The sequence below is a fragment of the Sus scrofa genome, chromosome 14 (assembly GCF_000003025.6).
Source record: "Sus scrofa isolate TJ Tabasco breed Duroc chromosome 14, Sscrofa11.1, whole genome shotgun sequence".
NCBI classification, from domain to species: Eukaryota; Metazoa; Chordata; class Mammalia; order Artiodactyla; family Suidae; genus Sus; species Sus scrofa.
Window position 1 is genome coordinate 132,695,904 of NC_010456.5, and position 20,930 is coordinate 132,716,833.

Below are 20,930 nucleotides of genomic sequence, written 5' to 3' on the forward strand. Positions count from 1 at the left end.
TATGTTTAGAACCCTGTTCTCATCTCCTTCTCTTCTCCTTCCCCGGAGCAAAGAGCTTCCATTTTTTGCAGCAATTCCTGGGCTTGTAATATTTGCCTAAAAAAATGAGAACCAGGAGGGCTCAAATAGGAGGGCGAGCTTTGGGCTTTTCAGCAAAGGTTTACAAAATACCTACTATGAGCTCCTAGTGCCTCTAGGCTTTCGGGTGCTTTTTTACTCCGACCTAAGGCCTTCCTTAAAACAGTTGAAGGGGAGACGATGCTAATGAGAAGTTCATATCACTTAGAAAGGCAGTGAAACTCTGAGAAGGACTTGACTTATTCAAGTTCACGAAGCATGTAAGTGATGGTGATGGGACTTGAACCCAGATCTCTTGAAACAAGATCTAGGGCTTAGCTCCTCCTACCTGCAAGGATCTGGCAGCCTAGTTGGGCGGGTGATAGGGGTGGGTTCTGTAGGCGGGGAAGGGCAGAAGTCTGCTCCCAGGCCTCTCAGTTAAGCTCCCTGGAAGAGCCTTAGTTCCGAGGCGCATGCTCCTAACCCCCTCCCTACCCCCAGCCTCCCGCGCGGGGCGCAGCTCTCCGTGGGGTGCCAGCCCTGCTTGCCTGCCCAGGCGAGAAGAGGTGAGAGGCTTGGGGAGGGTCCTGGAGCAGTCCGTGTGAGCCCTCTTGGGGGTTCGAGGACCCGTCGACTAAGGGAGGCGAACGGCCGCTCCAGCTTTGCCCCTTGAGAGGGCCAGAGTCCGAGCGATCGGAGTCATCACACAGGCTAGGAACATGGAGTGGACATATACTGCTTTCGGTGCAAGCTATCCCTGGTTAGACACAGCAGATGCCCTCCGGGGTCTTTGCGCGCTCCGCGGAGCACCGGTGTGTGTGCTCGGTTTGGGTTTTTGAAATTTTCCGGGGCCACTCGGCGGCGCTGCCATTGGCCGCGTCCCGGTAACCTCTATGCAAATGAGGCCGCGCCACCTCCGCGCCGCCGGAGACCCGGCGAGCTAGCGGGCAAGGAAGGGGCATTCGCGCCGGGGCTGGGCGGGCGCACCCAGAGCCGGGCGGGCAGGGACCCCAGAGCAGCTGTCCGGTGCCCGCGTGTCCCTCGCACGGAGGGGACGCCTCGCCAGTCTCGCAGCCCCCTCCCCCTGGCTCCCCTCCCCGCCCCTCCCCCCCAGCCTGCCTGCCTGCCTGCACCACCTTCCATACAGATCGTCTCTAAAGGGAGTTCTTGGTTTCCTCCGATTTCTTATGAACCCAGGATGGGCAGCAAGGAAGATGCGGGCAAGGGGTGTCCGGCGGCCGGCGGCGTCTCCAGCTTCACCATTCAGTCCATCCTGGGCGGGGGCCCCTCGGAGGCGCCACGGGAGCCCGCCGGCTGGCCAGCCAGGAAGCGCAGCCTGTCCGTGTCCTCGGAGGAGGAGGAGCCGGACGACGGCTGGAAGGCACCCGCCTGCTTCTGCCCAGACCCGCACGGCCCCAAGGAGCCTGGCCCCAAGCACCACCCCCCCATCCCCTTTCCTTGCCTGGGTAAGGATCGCACGCCGCCCGGGGTCGGCCGCGAGCAAGTTCTAGGGGAGGGAAGCTGCGCCGGGGCTCTGGTGTCCGGTCCCCTCTGTCCAGAGCGGCGGCGGCGCGGGGTCCCGGGCGGAGGGGAGGAGACGCGCGCGCGGTGCTGATTCCTCCGCCCCGGGGGCGCTGGGGAAGAAACTGGGAACACAGACATCCCGCGGCGCGGTCTTGGAAAAGGTTGGGTTGGAGGGAGAGTGTACCATCGTGGGTTGGGCACAGGGCTGGCCGCACACACGGCCCTGCCCTCGGTATCCTCTTTGCACTTCGGATACTTTGCACACGAGGTCTGGAAGTCGGGTCTGAGCGGTCCTTCTGTCTCTACCCTAATCTCTCAGCGCCTTTCACCGTCTTTTTCTTCTCTCTCCCTCCCTCCCTCGACCTCTGCTTCTCTCTCCTCCTCCTCCTCCTCGGAATGATTAGCACTCCAAGATGATTGACAATGGTGCCTTTCAGAGATGGTTCCTCTTTACAACATCTGACCAAGGGGAGCCCTGCGTTAGTCCTTAGTGTGATTTCCGAACAAACGGCCTGTGAAACGATGCCACCCTATAAAGTTCGGGGAACTCTTCCAGCTCAGTTACTACAAGGCAAAATCGTCTTTGAACATGATGCTAATGTTTCCCCTCCAGACACCCTCCCCCTGTTGCCACACGTCCTTTCACGAAGCTGGTAGCACAGGGACCCCAGACTCGAAGTAGCTGGGTCCCTCTCCTGTTGCTTTTCAAAAGCCAGGTGCTGGGCTTTGGGTTTCAACGAGAGGGAGGAGAGGAAGGGGTCGGGACCAAGGAAGACGGGCCCAAGGCTGCAGGCGCCAGTCAACAGCAGAGGTGGTGGTGATGGTGGGGGGTCTCTGAGGCTCCCCAACTCCATGGCCTTCCTGTCTTTCTCACTCCCCAGGTACCCCCAAGGGCAGTGGAGGCGCCGGGCCGGCGAGCTCGGAGCGCACGCCTTTTCTTTCTTCGTCGCACCCGGACTTTAAGGAAGAGAAAGAGAGGCTCTTGCCCGCGGGCTCGCCATCGCCTGGGCCCGAGCGGCCGCGGGACGGCGGCGCCGAGCGGCAGGCGGGCGCGGCCAAGAAGAAGACGCGCACGGTCTTCTCGCGCAGCCAGGTGTACCAGCTCGAGTCCACCTTCGACATGAAGCGCTACCTGAGCAGCTCGGAGCGCGCCTGCCTCGCCTCCAGCCTGCAGCTCACCGAGACCCAGGTCAAGACTTGGTTCCAGAACCGCCGCAACAAGTGGAAGCGGCAGCTCTCCGCCGAGCTGGAGGCGGCCAACATGGCGCACGCGTCGGCGCAGACTCTGGTGGGGATGCCGCTCGTGTTCCGGGACAGCTCGTTGCTGCGCGTGCCGGTGCCGCGCTCGCTCGCCTTCCCCGCGCCGCTCTACTACCCCGGCAGCAACCTCTCGGCCTTACCGCTCTACAACCTCTACAACAAGCTCGACTACTGAGGCTCCCGCCGGCCCCGCGCCGCCCGCCCGCTCCCCGCAAGCCTGGCGCGCGCGCGGGCGGCCCTCCATCCAGAGCCGGGCGGCGTGTTTCCAGAAATATTACGAAATACACCATGTGTATTCATTATCTCTTATTTATGGCCTCTGCCCTACTTTCTGTTTTGATTGTTTCTGGTAGTTATCGGCATCCTTCCAGCCAGATCATCTGCTTTTTCACCCTCAACGAACCAATACATTTTGAAAACCATTTCGGAGGGGCTGTTCTCGGGTGGTCGGTGGGAAAGGGAATTTCGGCCAGATTCACATGGATTGGTAGGGAAAAAAATTTAAAAAAAAACCCAGCAAACCAGGTACACTCCTCTCCCCATATATACACCTGTATATATGTACACGCACACGCGGCCGGCCAAGCCAGCCCTTGGAGGCTTTGACCAACTATCTCATCGCCTCTTTTCGTTTCCCTTTTCCTGAGGATGAGTAGGGGCCAAAGGGGGGAGAGTTCAGATCTGTAAATATTTTTAAAAAGAAAAAATAAAACATTTTAAGCATCGTTGCTAACTTTGGTGGAATTGATTGTCCCGCGTGCTAACGCGCACAGGGTTTTTTCTCTTTTCTGTGGAAGGGCTTGCAGGCGGGCGTCAGGAGAGGGCTGGCCCGTCCCAAGTGGACCAGGTGCGGGGATGTGTGTCAGGGGTTAAAGGTCAGGACCTTGGCGTCGCAGAGGGAGCAAGTGGACTGGAGTTGCACCCGCTTAGACTCACTGGTGCCCAGAGTCCCTACACGGACTGGGGCTCACCCGGCCGGAATTCAGGTCTGTCCCCTCTGTCCCCAAGAGGGACAGAGCGGGGCGGGAGTGGGAGGCGGGCGGAAGCAGGCCTCACTGCTGAAGCGGTTGCCTCCCAGAAGGAGCTTCTTTCCGGCACTGGGAGCGCCTTGGGGTTGGCGGCAGCAGGGCGCCTGAGACGTGGTCCAATCTGTGACATGAGCCTCCTCTCTGAGAGCACAGGACAGGTGGGTTGGCGCTACCTGGACCAGGTACAGAGCCCTCTTTGCTGGTCCTTCAGCTTGGCGCGTCAGGCTAGCAGCCGCTCACAGTTGCCAAGCCGGTGGCACAGTGGCGCGACCCACGCGGCTCGGGAACAGGGAGCCGAAAGGCGGCACTTTGGCTAAGGAGGGATGAGGCCAGAGGCAAAGAAAGTGCGAGAGGCAAAAGCTCCTCCCCACACTGTTTTGTTGTTTATGGTTTGCATTGTGGTTGGCTAAGTGGCCGGGTCGCGGGCAAGCACGTGGCGGCTGGCACTGAATGGAACCTTGGAGCGCGATCTGCGAGCCCACGGACTTCCGCGCCCCAACACCTGCTGCCGAGCCCTGGCTGGGAGGGTGCGGCACGGAGAGAACCGACGCGCGCGGGTGTCATGCAAATCGCAGTGTTAGATCGCAGCCACCGGTTCCTAAGAAAATTGCGAAAAAGATAACCTGAGTTTGAAGAAAGCTGATAGTTCGTTGTCACGTGGGGCGAGCTCCCTTGTCCTCTGGCCTCCAGCTCCAGGCTACTCCTTAGGCTGTGTAAAGGTGCCCAGCGTCAGCAGCGCGGAGGCTGGATCTCCTCGTCTAGAAGGGGAATATTTGCGTGGTAGATCTGTCTCTCTGAGCGGAGAGGCATCCAAAGGTCTGCATTTTGTGAATGTATGAAGGATAGCTGAAACCGTCTATGTGGCTTGCAGTATTACGTCTGATTCTTTTTGAGGTTTTATATATATATTTTTTCATCTCATGTTAGATTTCATAAAATTCAGTCTGTTTCAAGATGACGTCAGAAGGATGATACGCAAGAACACCTGTACCACTGCTCTTAGAGCAACTGCATTTATTTCATTTCAGCTGAGTTCAATTCAATACGTATTTACTGTGCTCTAGGACTTGGTGAGAACTATGCTAAATATTGGCTGGTCAGAGAGAGAAAACAAAAGCGACACCGGATCTGTTTTCTTCTGGTTTATTTGGTATGCATGTTTTATTTCAATGAAGTTATATCTTTCCAGATGACTCACCTTGGATTTTTCTTTTCCTCTCAAGTTACTATTTGAATGTTCCATGCAGAAATAACCACATTGCCTTCAAGGAACTACTTGTATAGAAGTGTTTCATCCATATCATTTTTGTCTGCATTTCAACAGACGACTTTTTTTTTTTTTTTTTAAAGAGACGATTTTTTTAACGGTATTGGATAGTTATATGCTTCTTGGTCTTAATTCTTTTGTAGGAAGTGGTTTCCTCTAGGCAGTTAATGGCAGAGTGACTTTTGCCTTTTTTTAGAGATGACCCATTTCCAATTTGTCATATGGTGGATATTTCACTTAAAAAAATAATCCAGAAATTAACAGTCGAAGGTTGAACCAACAGTGTGATTAGTTTCTAGGAATTTCTCGTTCTTATAGGTAACTAAGTACACACACACACACACACACACACACACACACACACACACACACACGGCTTTGCATTTGGATTTAAAATGATGTTTAAGACTCCATTGTGGCCAGATTTCCTATCTCAGGACTATCAATTCATTTGAATAATCAGCAAAATCATCAGCCTCCTTTCAGGGTCTAAACTGGATTTAAAAGATTGACGTTTCTTAAAACTCAAATCGAGTCCGGCTGCAACTGCATGCCCAGAGGGACCTGAATCATACACACACTGGATAATGAAATACACTTAGATTTTATTAGCGGATAATTCATGCTCAGAATCTCGAAACACTAGTAGAATTAAATAAACAACTGGGAGAGGGAACCAAATAAAATTATTTGGAGATAAAATTATTTAACCAAAATTAGAGTGGAGGCAAGGCACTGCACTTTAAAATTCTTAACCTAGCCATTAAGTTGTTGAAAGAGAACCAAGCATGAGGACTGGTGAGGAGGGAGGGCAAAGATCTGTCCTTTTGGCTGGAATATCATCAATACACTGGGCAGAAGGGTGGTTGTTGTGTGTTGACCGTGTCAAGACTCATAAAGAGAAGTGCACCTGAGTCTGTGTATTTGAATGGTTTAAGGACCAACAACACTTTTTTCTCTACCAAGGTACCTTAGAAAGTAAACACCTTAAGCTCAACAATTTCCTCCCACTTCATACGAAATCACATAGTAAAATAGTGAAAAAGACCTTATAGCATGGATTAAATTGAAAAATTTCAGTGAGCCTTTGATATTCAAGAGTAAGTCGCAGCTTCTAGTTATAAATTAAGTATTGCATTTCTTTCAGGGAGGCCAAATTATTTCTTAATACAGAAGCAACCTTCTTGATTCTTCTCTTTCTGGAAGATTCTAGAAACAGAAAATAGAGCAAACCTAACCTGGAAGTTTAGGGAGTTGTTGGGGTGGGGGGTGGATGGGGAGAAGCTTGTAGCTATCATTTCAGGACCCTACTTGAACATATGTCTAAAAGAAGCTTTTGCGCTTTAATACATTGTGAGTGTTTGTTCCCCAGTCTGTTCAACCTCCTGGACAGAGTTCCTTGAACAAACAATGGTCTGATTAATGCACATTTCCAATCTCTCACCAGGCCTGGCACACACTGGGTGCTCAATTAATGTTTGCAGAAAGATGGAATGAAGAGACAAAGAAGAGTATAAATAAGGATGAGTTTCTCTGAAGTCAGCAGATCTTACGACAGTGGTAAATGTGAGACCCTGGTTCATAGGTGGAAATTCCAGGAGAAAAAAGTAGGGAAAATACGCAATTGATTAGAGCAAATATTTCCCCATTCCAATTTTTGGTTCACTTCATGGGCATATATGTACGTCCAGTGGAAGGGAGACTAATTTAGCTCTATAAAAGTACTGACCAAAACGGGGTTATTGCGCGTGAGAAATTAACTGAGGTGGAGAGGGCGCCAAGAGTCAAACTAGAAAAAGCATCTTTCCCGCTTGCTATTCAGGAGACTACTAGGGCGTGGGCCCCCGAGGAGACTACATTTCCCAGCGTGCACATAAGGACAGGAGAGGGCGTGAGCGCTGCCTTGGCGCGATGCTCTTTGGGAATTGTAGTTTTCACTTGTCCAGGACCGGCGTGGCTGTTTCAGCCTAGTGGTGAAACGAGATCACGTGATCGGAAAGTCCGTGGTTCGCCTTTGAGCCGGAAGAGGTTGACTGGGTTGACCTACTCCCGCCTTCCGGCGGACCTATCGGCGGCCTAGAGTGAGGCGTTGGCGTTTGAAATCAGCCAATGGCAGGCATAGGCTGGAGCAGCTACTCCGCCTCCTTCGCCCGGCCCGCGAGTGCGGCGAGGGAAGCTCGGCGGCGGCGGCGGTGGCGCGCGGTGTCGAGCGGCGGCGAAGTTGCTTCTGAAGGGAGCCCAAGGTAGCGGGAAATGGTAGCCGGGCGCAGAAGTGAACTCCCCGGAAACTCCTGGGGCCTAGGGCTGGCGGAGCCGTCCTCTGGGAACCGGTTTCGCTTGTATAGCTCTTCCTTTATTGTAGGAGCATTCGGGGCGGCAGGCCTTGTTGGAGAGGCGGGCGTGCGGGAGCCCGCGGCGGGGAGGGGCGCGGCGGGCCAGACCGAAGGCTAGAGTTTGGGGTGCAGTGGCGTGAGCTTAAGAGGGGCGCGTTAGAGGGGCGGCAGTGGGTGGCGGTGAGGCCCGACCCTGGCTGGCGGGCCGGCCGAGCGCAGGCGCAGAGGCGGTGTCGCCGGCCTTCCCCAGGTCCCGCCCCCTGCTCCCCCCGCCCCCGCGACCGGGCCTTCAGCCAGTGCGGCCCCCCGGCCCCGAATTCTTGGGGACTCTCACTGAGCGCTTTTTCCGTAGATGACCGGTTCTAACGAGTTCAAGCTGAACCAGCCACCCGAGGACGGCATCTCCTCGGTGAAATTCAGCCCCAACACCTCCCAGTTCCTGTTGGTTTCTTCCTGGGACACATCCGTGCGCCTCTATGATGTGCCGGCCAACTCCATGCGGCTCAAGTACCAGCACACGGGCGCCGTCCTGGACTGCGCCTTCTACGTAGGTGTCTCCGCTCCTGCCCCCTTTTTATGTTATGAGATTCCTTTGTTAATAGCGTCCCTTTTCCAGTGTTGAGCAGGGGCTTTTGTCGTTGGAGTTATTTGTACAGCTTCACTAACTCCACTCCCTCTGCCCGAACACACATCTGCCCCAGGTACTGTTTTTTTGGTTCTCTTTTCTTTCTTTTCTTTTTTTTTTTTTTTTTTTGGCGCTGGGGACGTGCAAATGTCGGAAACTCGTTCTCCCCTTTGCTTCTAATGGAGTACCTCTGCAAACTTTCTGGGCATAATGAATTTGAAACTCAAAAGAAGACAGTAAAATTTGGCTGACTTATTAAAGGGAAGGCTTTTTAGTAACTACTAGGAATGCTTGTTTATTCTCGGTCACTGCGGTGAACAGTTCTTTCTTAATTTGATGACATAGGGTGTAGAACACTTATTTGTTCTATTTTTTGAACTTTTTTTTCTGTCTGCAATTAATGTTGAGCTTGTTGTACATCTTGAATGTAAAGGAAATAGTTGGCTGTAGAAACAGGAATTTAAAAACACTTTTTGAAGTGCTGTAAGTTTTACGAGTTCCCTTGTGGCACAGCAGGTTAAGGATCTGGCATTGTCACTCCAGCCCCTCCAATTGCTCCTGTGGCTTGGGTTCCATCCACTGCCTGGTAATTTACACATGCTGCTGGTGTGGCCCAAAAAAAATAATAATAGCTTTGTAAGTTTTGAATGATTTGAAACTTTATCTTGTAGGATCCAACGCATGCCTGGAGTGGGGGATTAGACCATCAATTAAAAATGCATGATTTGAATACCGATCAAGGTAACGTAGCCACATTTTTATCAGTTTATTGTTTTCTTGATTAGTGCTTACTTTGCTTGCTTATAAATGTTTATTTAAGAAAAGTAGTTCCTGAGTTGCTTAATTCCTAAGTAGCTTAGATACAAGTAGTAGTGACTTGAATTTAGGACTTTTTGTTTAAATCACTGTTATGATCACAAAATATTATGCATGTATTTTATCAGTAAAACTCATGATCTCCATCCGAAGTGTGTACGTGAAGTGGCACTTAAGTATTTGACCTTTTCTTGTCCTCAGAAGTGGATTGGATCCTGCAATGGTCTACCTTTCCATAGGATTTTCTTACTGTAGGACAGTACTGATGTTTCAGAGTTCTCTTTTCAGAAGCTAATTTAGTTTACACTGAAGGAAGATAGGTTTTTAAAAATCTAACATTTTAAAATAGCCAAACTGTCAGGTACCATATTAACCCAGCTTATGTGATTGTTTTAGCATAGAATATGCTTCAGTTGCGTTTATTGAATGAATGACAAGATGAAACTCTTTCTTAGAGATGTGAAATACCCACATTTTTATGTTGACTTTGGAGCAGAATAGAGCTTGGAATGGAACCCAAATATACAGAGCTTTTTAGTTAAGAGTTGTGTGTGTGTGGGGGGGTATATGCACACATTAGACATAGATGTACTTGAAGGACAAGGCAGGCCACGAGGTATGACTTAATGAGGATGAATTGGACAGTGGGAGGATGGGCACAATATCTTGTCCAAACAAAACCTAATCACAAGAGGCTTTTATATGAAAGCCATTTTGTCATGTACTATAACTGCAGGTGTTTGGTTTTGTTTGCTAGCAGCTTATTCTACATAGTAAGTTAGCTTGCAGGTTCAGGTCTTATTTGAAAACTTGGGAGGAAAAAAAGCACTGAAAACCAAACCCAGATTTTTGATGCTAGAGACCATAATTAAGGGAGTTAGCTGTTTATTCTCAGAAGGTCATTGCTGAACTTCATGAAATAATTTTCTAGTTTAGATGATATATTTTTATTTTTAATTTAATTTTTTGCTTTTTAGGGCTGTACTTCTGGCATATGGAAGTTCCCAGGCTAGGGGTCCAGTCAGCGCTAGAGCTGCCAGCCTATGCCACAGCAACTTGGGACCTGAGCTGAATCTTTGATATACGCCCCAGCTCACCGATACGCCGGATCCCCAACCCACTGAGCGAGGCCAGGGATCAAGCCCAAATCCTCATGTATACTAGTTGGATTTGTTTTCATTGAGCCGCAGTGGGAACTCTTAGATGATTTATTTTTAAAACAAGTAGTTTTTTTCTTTTTCTTTTTTTTTTTGCTTTTTAGGACCACACCTGCGGCACATGGAGGTTCCTAGGCTGGGGTCCAATTGGAGCTACAACTGTCGGCCTGCACTACAGCCACAGCAATGCTAGATCCTTAACCCACTGAGCAAGGCCAGAGATCAAACCTGCAACCTCATGGTTCCTAGTCATATTCACTGCACCACGACGGGAACTCCCTAAACAAGTAGTTTTCGTAGTTGAGGGTCAGGACCACGTTTTTTGTTCTTTGTTGTTTCCTTAGCATGGGGGTAGATTCTGGCATGTAGTAGACATTTAGTACATGTTAGCTGAATGAATTTGAGATAGTGTGAAGAGTTGAAATTGAGAGGAAAGAAATTGTATTGGAAATTTGACTCATCATGAAAATCAAGTGGATTAATCATAAGACTCCCTGCCTGTTTTCAGATAATCCTGTTATTGCTTAAATAAGTTTCTTAGAAACACCAGCTTAATTTGATGATACATTTTATTTTTAAAATTTTTTTGCTTTTTAGGGCTGCACCTGCGGCAAATGGAAGTTCCCAGCCTGCGCCGCAGCCACAGCAACGCCGGATCTGATCTGGGTCTACAATCTGCGACGACCCACAGCAGGATCCTTTAACCCACAGAGTGAGGCTAGGGGTCGAGGCTAGGGATCCAACCTGCATCCTCATGGATACTAGTTAGGTTCATAACCAACTGAGCCATGGAGGGAACACCCGAGGTGATAAATTTTATTCAGATCTATACGACCAGAGTTCTTCACTCATTTGCTCATTCAACAGGTGTTTCTTGAGCAGCTACTATGTGTCAGAACCTGCACTAGATACAGTCAGAACTCTGGAGTTCAACAAGGTTCCTGATTTGAGGCAAGGTAGAATCAAGTGAAGGAAATAACATATGCCACCATTTCAATGTACTCTGAAATTTAAGTCAGCCTTTGGTATGTACCATGCCAGTGAATCAAGCTCTGCACTGCAGAGTGAACAGCGATGAATGGATGACTCTTTGTAGTGATGGAGACGTTCTTCTTTGTGTAGATATTTCCATCCATTTGGTGGAAGCAGATTCATTACAGCAGAATGAATGTTTCCTTCTGTTGTTCACTAGTAAGTCTCGGTGTTTGTTTTTTTCCACAGAAAACCTTGTTGGAACCCATGATGCCCCTATCAGATGTGTTGAATATTGTCCAGAAGTGAATGTGATGGTTACTGGGAGCTGGGATCAGACAGTTAAATTGTGGGATCCCAGAACCCCTTGTAATGCTGGGACCTTTTCTCAGCCTGAAAAGGTAGGCTCTTTATATTCCTAACAGGAGATACGGTCCTTGGGATGATTGGACTTGGTAAATGTTTAGTGAGTATTATGTTTAGAGGTTAGGAGTTGATGCGTCTGTTTTACAACCCAACTAAGTAGAAATATATTGATGTGAATAAAAATTAATTTTGGTATTTTGGTCAACTCTTCTCTATCGGTCGTCTTATTTGTCTTAGATAGCACTAGCTATAAACTCACTTGGGTATATTGTTAGTGCTTTAAATTCTAGGACTGAGAAGGAACTTCTCCGAGAAGTCGTTCAGCAAAGACTGTTCCTTTGCCTTTAATTGGCTTTGATGTCTTCCAGCAAGTGGGAAGGAGCATCCCTCGTTTTCACTTAAAACCATTTGAGTCATCTGTTAAGAGGGTGGAATGGATTATCATTGAAGTTTGGTAAAAAAGATGTCTTGTATTCCCTGGCTTCTACCATTTATTTATTTTTAATACTGACAGATACAGTGTGAAGGCTGTAGTGAACAAAGCTGCTTAAAACCGAAACTTCGTGTATTAGTCTAACCTTTTGATCTATGCAGTGAGAGTGTAATTGAGCATTCTCCCTGTATCCTCGTCGGACTTTATCAGGTGGTAGTTAATTTTGAAGACTGATTGTTTTAGCAGTTTAGAGGTATCTTTCACTTGACTCTTATTTCCTCAGTGTAAATATACTGTTCAGTTCCTGTTAGCCATCATTATATACTGTAGCGCATCCAAAGAGCCATTATTTTTGTCACATCACAGTCGGATCTACTCCTGGCAAGACCTTTGTTCAGAATAAAATAATTGCATTGTTTCTAGTTTTGATTTATGGTTGTATGTAACATGTTAAGAGCTGTGATAAATTGCTGACAGAATATCGTATAATGGACAGCCACACTGAATCAAGCTGCTTATTGGTTCAGCAAGGTTCATTATGTCACTTTTTTTAATACTGTCTTTGATAAATGTATATACCTAGTCAGGAGCATGACAGTGTTTTTACTTGATTTACGATCCGTGAGGACAGAAAGCACTGTTGGAAGCTTGTGTGTCACCTGTATGGTAAAGATTTAAGATAAAATTCCCATTCGGATTGTACCGTTATAAATTGATCTCTTTCTGATTCTGCGTTTTTTAAATGTCTTAGGTTAATTTTCGTTTTCCTACAAGCATCATGTTTTCTGAATAAAGAGTAGTAAACCTTCGTGTTTCTCTTATTTAAATAAGCTTGTAGTAAATCTACTGTTTGGATTTTTTTTTCCTTCCTTGTTTTTCCTTTGGTCAAGTTACTTGAATTTTAAGGCTAGATTGTAGAGACTTTCGGGTTGGTACGTTGTTAAACCTAATTTGTTTTTTTGGCTGGTGGTGTATTAACATATTAGTGATTAGTAACCATAAGGTTTAATTTCTGAATGTTAAAGAGATGTCTTATTGTGTTATGGGGCCTCTTCATTTTTTATAGTGCTTCTTCAGATTTTTAAAATATTAAATTAGATGAGAGTTGCTTATTAATGGAAAGTAATGAACAGAGCACAGTTACACACCTGAAGTCTGAATTTTAAAAAAATGATTTAACATTAGGAAAATACATTTTGCCATCATTTTCATGAATTTGTCATCTCTTATTTAGTCTCCAGATAGCATACTTGAAAATAAGTAATTTTTAAATGCTTGTTTACAGGAAATTTTGTGATTTATTATAGAGGAATTTTTTGTGGAAGTTGTTTTAATACTGAAGAAAAGGAATTGGAAAAAATAGATGCTTTAGAGGATAAAATGCTTTTTAAATTTTCCCTACAGATAATTGTCTTGAGTGTTTAGTATGACGTCAGGACACAAGCATTTGTCTTGTCATATGCCAGACCGCTATCCTTGTCTTTTAATTTTGAGTTCATATGCCACCAAAAGCAACTAAACAGCTAATTAATGATAGCTCTCTCACTCTTCCTGGAAAGGCCTGTTTATTCAGTATGACAGCTGGGAAAGTCAAGATTTTTAGAGTTACATCATGAAATCTTCCATAAGGTGGTCTTAGAAAAACAACTTTGGAAATGATTATTTTATGAAAAGCCGGAAACCCATTGAAAGGGATCTTGAGTTGATTTTATGGCTTTATTATCTCCTTTTTTGAGTATTGTTACAGTTTTATATTGTCACTAAATGAAACAACAGGGTTGTAAGACTTGTTTAGTAATTTAATTTGTATTAGTAATGAAGAGAATTGTCTTCAAATAACTAGAACGTGCATTATGTGGTACTTGGCTGAGTATTACAAATATCTTGGATTTATTATTTTGTGCTGATTTTACTTGGTTTGTGTAAGTGTAGTAGTTAAAATTTGGTATCCCTGAACTTGACCAGCTAACTTTTAATAGTTTTATATTAGTGGACTTCATTTTGGAGCGAATTTTCAGAGTCATTTTCAGGCAAGTAAATGATTTTTAGCAAGTTTTGGTCTTTCTTGAAAGGTGTACACCCTCTCAGTGTCTGGAGACCGGCTGATTGTGGGCACTGCCGGCCGCAGAGTGTTGGTGTGGGACTTGCGGAACATGGGCTACGTACAGCAGCGCCGGGAGTCCAGCCTGAAGTACCAGACTCGCTGCATACGGGCGTTTCCAAACAAGCAGGTACTGACCTCCTCCCCCTGCTTTGGAAATTAGGAGAGGATATGATCTTATGTACTGATGATTTGGTCACTGCCTTTAAAGCTTTGCTTTTGTTGAGTGGTGATTTAGAATTTGCTGTTAGATTTTCAACAGCCTTGTGTTAAAAAACAGTTTGTTAACTCAGTTTTAGAGAGAGCTTTGATGTTCAGAGAGGTTAAGTGGTTTGAATAGAGGTTTTCTGATTCTTTGGTGATCCTGGTCCAGGATGCCTGACAGGTGTTCAGAAATCAAAGAGAGTGTTGCAGATATCTTGATTTATAAAGCAGTAAATTCAAATCGAGATCTGGAAATTTAGGATTATGGCATTTGCTGTTCTCTTCTTTTTTAACCTCTTTATAACCCTAATGCTGATAGAGTTCTTTAGCCAGTCCGATAGTGGAATTTGGATTAAAAATAGTAATAATAATGCCATCGAGATTAGAGAGGCATTGTTCCTCATATAGTGACTAACTCTTAGTGACCAAGGTGGGTCACCCTTCCATCATTGCCAGATGAGATGACACTTTGTTCGAGCCCCTTTACCCTCCAAATTCTTACAAGTTCAAAGGAGATCTGGTGGTGGGGTCAGCTGCTCTGAGAATGTTACAAGGGGAAAAGGCATTAAAAACAGCAGATGCCTTTGAATCTCATGGCTGTCTTTCACTGGTTGGGAGCTTGAATCGGTTATGTGAGTTATTCTCTTAGCCCTTTATCTCAGAAGGCTAGTCTTTCAGAAGGCTCAGAAGGCTAGATCCCAGCTCTCAGGATATTGTAAATTTTCATTGAAGATAAAGAATTGCCGTTACTCGAAACTTAAAGAGATTTAAATACATGCTTAAAACATGCTTGCATTTATGAGTATTATCATGTCCTGTACCTAAATTTTTCTTGTCCGTTTATTTCTAGTTTATAATGGAAATTTAACTAGAAATAATGTTTTACTGATTTTTTTTTGTCCTATATAAGTAGTTTTTCAGGAATAAATCTTTTGTTACCTTGAAGACTTTGAAAAACTAAAGAAATAAAATATAGGTTTCATATTTATCTGCATTTCTTATTTTCTTGGCTATGCTACTTCAAAAAAGGTGAGAAAAGGTTTGAAATTATAAACCACTTTTGATCATTGCTGAAAATCTGTTTGTGTGTAAACCTGACTTGCTGTAATTAAGTGCAGGAGATAGGATGACTGAGCTGGAAGGCTGATTTTCCAGTTGATTTGCATTATTGATTCCCCCCTCCCCTCCCATAAGGAGACAGTTCTTTTTAGAGTTGTTAGAAGTGAGGAGGCATAGAGCAAAGAAAAGTATATTCCAACTTTTAGAACAAATTTGAGTCCCTTCTGGACAGGACAATGAATAAATGATACTGAAACACCTTAAAATCCTTGTTGAGGGAGGTTCCATCATGGCGCAGTGGTTAACAAATCCGACTAGGCACCATGAGGTTGCAGGTTCCATCCCTGGCCTTGCTCAGTGGGTTAACGATCTGGCATTGCCACGAGCTGTGATGTAGGTTGCAGATGCGGCTCGGATCCCGCGTTGCTGTGGCTCTGGCGTAGGCCAGCGGCTACAGCTCCGATTGGACCCCTAGCCTGGGAACCTCCACATACTGCGGGAGCGGCCCTCGAAAAGGCAAAAAGACCAAAAAAAAAAAAAAAAAAAAAATTCTTGTTGAGGTTTGACAAAATAACAACTTGTTGTGTTTTTTCCCCCCCTTTGGCCATGCCTGCAAGCAACTGAAAGTTCCTGGGCCAGGAATCAAACTTGTACCATAGCCACAGCAGTGACAAGCTGGAACCTTAACCTGCCATACACAAGGGAGTTCAATAACTAGATGTTTTTTAGTGCAATGTGCAGGGCAATGGTAGAGTGAAGAAAGCAAGCGATGGTAGCCTTATTTATTTTTAATAAAACACGTACAAGTGTTCTTAAACTTCTGGAATCATCTTAATCATGTTACTGCAGCGTAACACTCAGTTAAAACCTGGTCATATTCTCTTTCCATTTTAAAAATAATCACTTTTCTTTAGTTTGGGTTGAATTTGGGAATCCATGCCTTGTATTGGAAGCTGGATTGACCATTTTCGTCCTCTGGTTCCCTCTTGGCAGGGTTATGTATTAAGCTCCATTGAAGGCCGAGTGGCAGTTGAGTACTTGGACCCAAGCCCTGAGGTTCAGAAGAAGAAGTATGCCTTCAAGTGTCACCGACTAAAGGAAAATAACATTGAGCAGATTTACCCAGTCAATGCCATCTCCTTTCACAATATCCATAATACTTTTGCCACAGGTAGAGTATGGCATGCTAACTTCTAATTATTAAGATAGTGTCATTTTGCTTTTAACTGAACACGGCAAGTGTGTACTTGGTTAGAGTTTTAAAAAGTTGTGCTTGCTTTTTATGATAGTTAAGGGAAAAAAAATCTGGTATCGTACTCTTTGGGGAGAATGTAACTTCTGTGACCTTAAAAATTAACCGTTAAGAGAATGGTTGATTTTGTATCTGCTTTTGAGAACCGTTTTGAAATTACCTGCAGGTGGTTCTGATGGATTTGTTAATATTTGGGATCCATTTAACAAAAAGCGACTGTGCCAATTCCATCGGTACCCCACCAGCATTGCATCCCTTGCCTTCAGTAATGATGGGACCACACTTGCTATAGCATCATCTTATATGTATGAAATGGATGACACAGAACATCCCGAAGATGGTATCTTCATTCGCCAAGTGACAGATGCAGAAACAAAACCCAAGTGAGTATGCTTCACCTGTATTTGAGCCTTTTTTTTTGCATTCACCCCAGGATTTATTAATTTTTCTAAATTCATGAATAGCATTGTTGCTGCCTGCTCGATATTACAGCTGAGTGTAGGGCTGGAGTTGATTTTATCTTGTTCTCCCAAGCTTTCAATATCCGTAGGTTGATAGACGTCTGATGGATAAAATTGTGCCTAGTTGTTTTGTAGAGAAGAATGTCAAACTCTCATTCTTCTTGAATAGGCACTATTATTTGAATCTCTGGAGTTATTGCTAGCTCATTGCTTCAAAATTAAGTTGAGGAATTCAAGAATAATTTATTTTAGCAAATCCTATTTAAGATATTTAAGAATTTGAACTGCCAAAAATCTTTCCTCTCCACAGAGGTTGTTTCTTTAATATTTACACAAAATGAATGACCTTCGGGTCTTATTGGAAATTCAGAGTAATACGGCCTTGCCTGGAATGGCAGATTTCCTTAGTTTCAAAATTTTCATAAATGTCTTTGGCTCTTGCTTGTAACTCTTGACAGAGAGAAACCATTTACATTTTTTGGTACATAAGGCAAAGCTTTTTTCTTAATTATCCGCACCAGGCAGGCTTAAGGGGAAACTGAGACATGGGCACTAGTTTAACCATAAAATACCAACCCCAAGTGCCCCTGTCCTGTACCTTTTCCCGCTCTACTCAGGCCCTGGGAAGACGTCCTCAGTAAATATTTATGGAATAACTGAATGTTTTCAGGATTCTTACACTTTTCTGAATTAAAATGGTATAGCATGCCCTTGCAAAATTAGTTGAGTCCCTGAGAGGGAGCAGAGTATTAAATATTCAATATCATATATGTATTTTTATAGATTTGCCTTTAGAGAAGACTTAGCATGTGAAGCCTGTTGGATAAAGGGCTGTGTTTGCATTTAATCTCTCACTTTTGTATCTCTTGTCCTGGCCGGCCATTTTGATCTCATGCTGTTCTTTTTTCTTTTGAACTTGTAGGTCACCATGTACTTGACAAGATTTCATTTACTTAAGTGCCATGTTGATGATAATAAAACAATTCGTACTCCCCAATGGTGGATTTATTACTATTAAACAAAGAAAACAGGGAAAATTTTAAATTTTAATATTCTAAGAACCTGAAAATAATGGAAAAGAGGTTTTTATTGTTTTTTTTTTTTTTTTCTTTTTTTTTTTAAACAAACACTTGCTTTAGTGCATGAGATGGTTTGATGGTTTGCTGCATTTAAAGGTATTTGGGCAAACAGAATTGGAGGGCAGTGACTGCACATTTGAGAATCAGTTTTGACCTTGGTGATTTTTCCATTGTGGAAACAAGTATTTGTAAATAAACATAGGTAATAAAACCCGCTTTGCATTCTTTCTGGACCTTAAATGGTAGAGAAAAAGGCTCTTGAGCCATTTGTTTCTCTTGCTGGCTATAGTTGCTAATTCTAAAGCTGCTTCAGACTGCCTCATGAGGAGGTTAATCTACAATTAAACAATATTTCCTCTTGGCCGTCCATTATTTTCTGAAGCAGATGGGTCATCATTTCCTGGGCTGTGAAACAAAGCGAGGTTAAGGTTAGACTCTGGGGAATCAGCTCGTTTTCAATCTTATTAGGGTGCAGAAGGAAAACTAATAAGAAAACCTCCTAACATCATTTTGTGACTGTAAACAATTATTTATTAGCAAACAATTGATCCCAGAAGGGCAAATTGTTTGAGTCAGTAATGAGCTGAGAAAAGACAGAGCATATCTGTGTATTTGGAAAAATAATTGTAACGTAATTGCAGTACATTTAGACAGGCATCTATTTGGACCTGTTTCTATCTCTAAATGAATTTTTGGAAACATTAATGAGGTTTACATATTTCTCTGACATTTATATAGTTCTCATGTCCATTTCAGTTGCCCAGCCGCAGCTGATTAAGGTTAAAAAGAAAAAAATTATAGTGAGAATGAGATTCATTTCAATGTAATGCCCTGAAGCAGAACATGAACTTAGCTTGGCCTATTCTAGGTAGTTCCAAGTAGTATTCTTGTTGTCACACTTTCTGGTTTTTCTTTGTATTGTTCACACATGTATGTTTCTGAACGGGACTTGGACCTTTACTGAAATTTATTTTATCCATGATGTATTTTTTAAAAATTCTTTTGATACAGAGAAAGGCCTTATTTTTCTTTTTGAAGTATTTCGGTGAAAACTGAGTGTAAGCCTGAACCCATCTTTTGAAATGTATTTTCTTCATTGCAGGTCCACCTAATCGTCTCGTGAAAGTGGTTTCTCTATGGAAAGCTTTGTTTTGCTTCCTACAAATACATGCTTATCCCCTAAGGGGTGCGTTATAGTCATTGTGGACACTTTGCTTAGTATGTGGATTTCTCTGTTTTCTGTCTTAGCAAAACTTGTCTGTGTGCCCTTTTCATCCCAACTCTGTGTAGGATGAGGAGTCTTTGTGTCCTTGTGCAGTAGTCTGAAGAATTGTGGTCCCCCCCCCCCCCAGCAAGCCCAGTTGCTGTGTATGAGCAGCTTGAGCTCTTTTTGTAAAATAACCTAAACTTGTTATTTCCATGCTGTCTAATAAATCAGAGATTCAGAACCCTTAAATGTTGGATGTTTTTAAATGTTGGTAATTAATGTAATTTACTTCGTAAAGAGGCTTCTGTAAAGCAAAACTCCCTTCATCAAGGGCCTGGTGGGGATGACATTGTACCTCTAGGTCCACACTGCCTCATTTAATTACATCTATTCTGATGTACTTTGGGGATTCAGTCTTGGATAAAGTGATCTGTTGGAGTTCTGCCATTTCCCTCCTGCCCTCTTGCTAGAGCAGCAGGGCTCTTGAGCCAACTGTGCAGCTTCACAGGATGGGCACTGGACTGCATGGCAGCTGCTGGGCGCCTTTTGGCACAACTCTGCTAGGAGCGCTCGTGCAGCAGAGCTCCTGCAGCTCATCCAGCTCGGTGCTGACGCAGTCAGCGGACGCACTCAGCCAAATGACAGAGCCGTCTGTACTTATTCATCAAATGCTAAGTCAAAGTGAAGCCCTTGGGATGGTAAATAATGTAATAGCCAGAGACTAACTGATGGTATTGGTTCTTTCGTGTGATTATGTGCTTTTTAAAGACATAATCACTTGGTTGAGGACAGAGCATAAATTTAAAACATTGTTTAACTGGAAGAGAATTAATATGGTATCGTAAAAGCTGACTAAATTAAAGCAGTGTGGGGGACCTGTTTTTAAGGTCATGGTGTGGAAGAGGTTTTTTTGTAGTTCTATCTGGATGTCCTCTGGCCTCTTGAAACCACACGTATCTCCCGCCCTAAGCGTGTCTCCCTGCCCCCTTCACCGGGCCTCTTAACTAGCTTTGCCTTGCAGTTCGCATTATGGTCATAGCCAGCCTTCCCCTCGGACCCTTAGCAATTTCGTTGGTTGCCCTTACCCACCTTCTCCTCCCTGTTGTTAGGTGTCCCCTGTTTATCTTTCTTTTCTTCCTGCTGCTACTGTTCCACCACCTTAGAGGGTCCCCCTCTGCCCACTGGGGGTAGTGCAGCAGCCTCCAGTCCCTGCCCTAAATCCTCCACCTTTTGGAGCAGTGACTTTGAAACCTCTTAGTTGTGACCCAAGTAAGAAGTACATTTGAACCACAGTCCAGAACGTACAGAGCTCAGTGCAGTATGTCTAACAGAGAAAGTTGCATGAAACATGACTTGCCTTTTGTACAAGTGATGTATCAGTCCCCCCCCCCCTTTTAAGGAAATGTTGGGTGATGGCCCCCTCAGCTGATTTTATAACAGATGCCTTGCCACCTCTAATTCGAAAAACTACTCTATACCATACAAAACTTTAAAAACACTTGCTTTTTTTTTTTTTGGTCTTTTTAGATTCGCACTTACGGCACGTGGAGGTTCCCAGGCTAGGGGTCGAATCAGAGCTGTAGCCACTGGCCTATGCCACAACCACAGCAGCGCCCCATCCACGCTGCATCTGTGACCTATACCAACCACAGCTCACAGCAACGCCAGATCCTTAATCTACTGATCGAGGCCAGGGATCAGACCTGCGTCCTCATGGATACTAATCAGA

General features: G+C 44.9%; 2 protein-coding genes across 4 annotated transcripts in view; both read left to right on the forward strand.

Annotated features, from left to right (window-relative positions):
- The window catches only part of HMX2 (H6 family homeobox 2), an 8,370-nt gene extending 4,796 nt beyond the window's left edge, over positions 1-3,574 (forward strand). For both annotated transcript variants that reach the window (XM_021073588.1, XM_001928064.6), the window contains exons 2-3: positions 1,255-1,523; positions 2,463-3,574. In XM_021073588.1, coding sequence (XP_020929247.1) covers positions 1,255-1,523; positions 2,463-3,016 — 823 coding nt within the window. In that variant the 3' untranslated portion in view covers positions 3,017-3,574. The remainder of the gene's footprint in view (positions 1-1,254; positions 1,524-2,462) is intronic.
- BUB3 (BUB3, mitotic checkpoint protein) lies at positions 7,185-19,450 on the forward strand. 2 transcript variants are annotated; one of them, XM_005671519.3, is made up of 8 exons: positions 7,185-7,379; positions 7,822-8,016; positions 8,766-8,835; positions 11,289-11,440; positions 13,911-14,069; positions 16,196-16,373; positions 16,621-16,837; positions 17,838-19,450. In XM_005671519.3, exons 2-8 carry the CDS (start codon positions 7,822-7,824, stop codon positions 17,851-17,853), a joined length of 987 nt encoding a protein of 328 aa, XP_005671576.1. In that variant the 5' UTR covers positions 7,185-7,379; the 3' UTR covers positions 17,854-19,450. The 2 variants fall into 2 exon arrangements, with proteins under 2 accessions (XP_005671576.1, XP_001928080.1); XM_001928045.3 differs by having other exon boundaries at positions 19,097-19,450.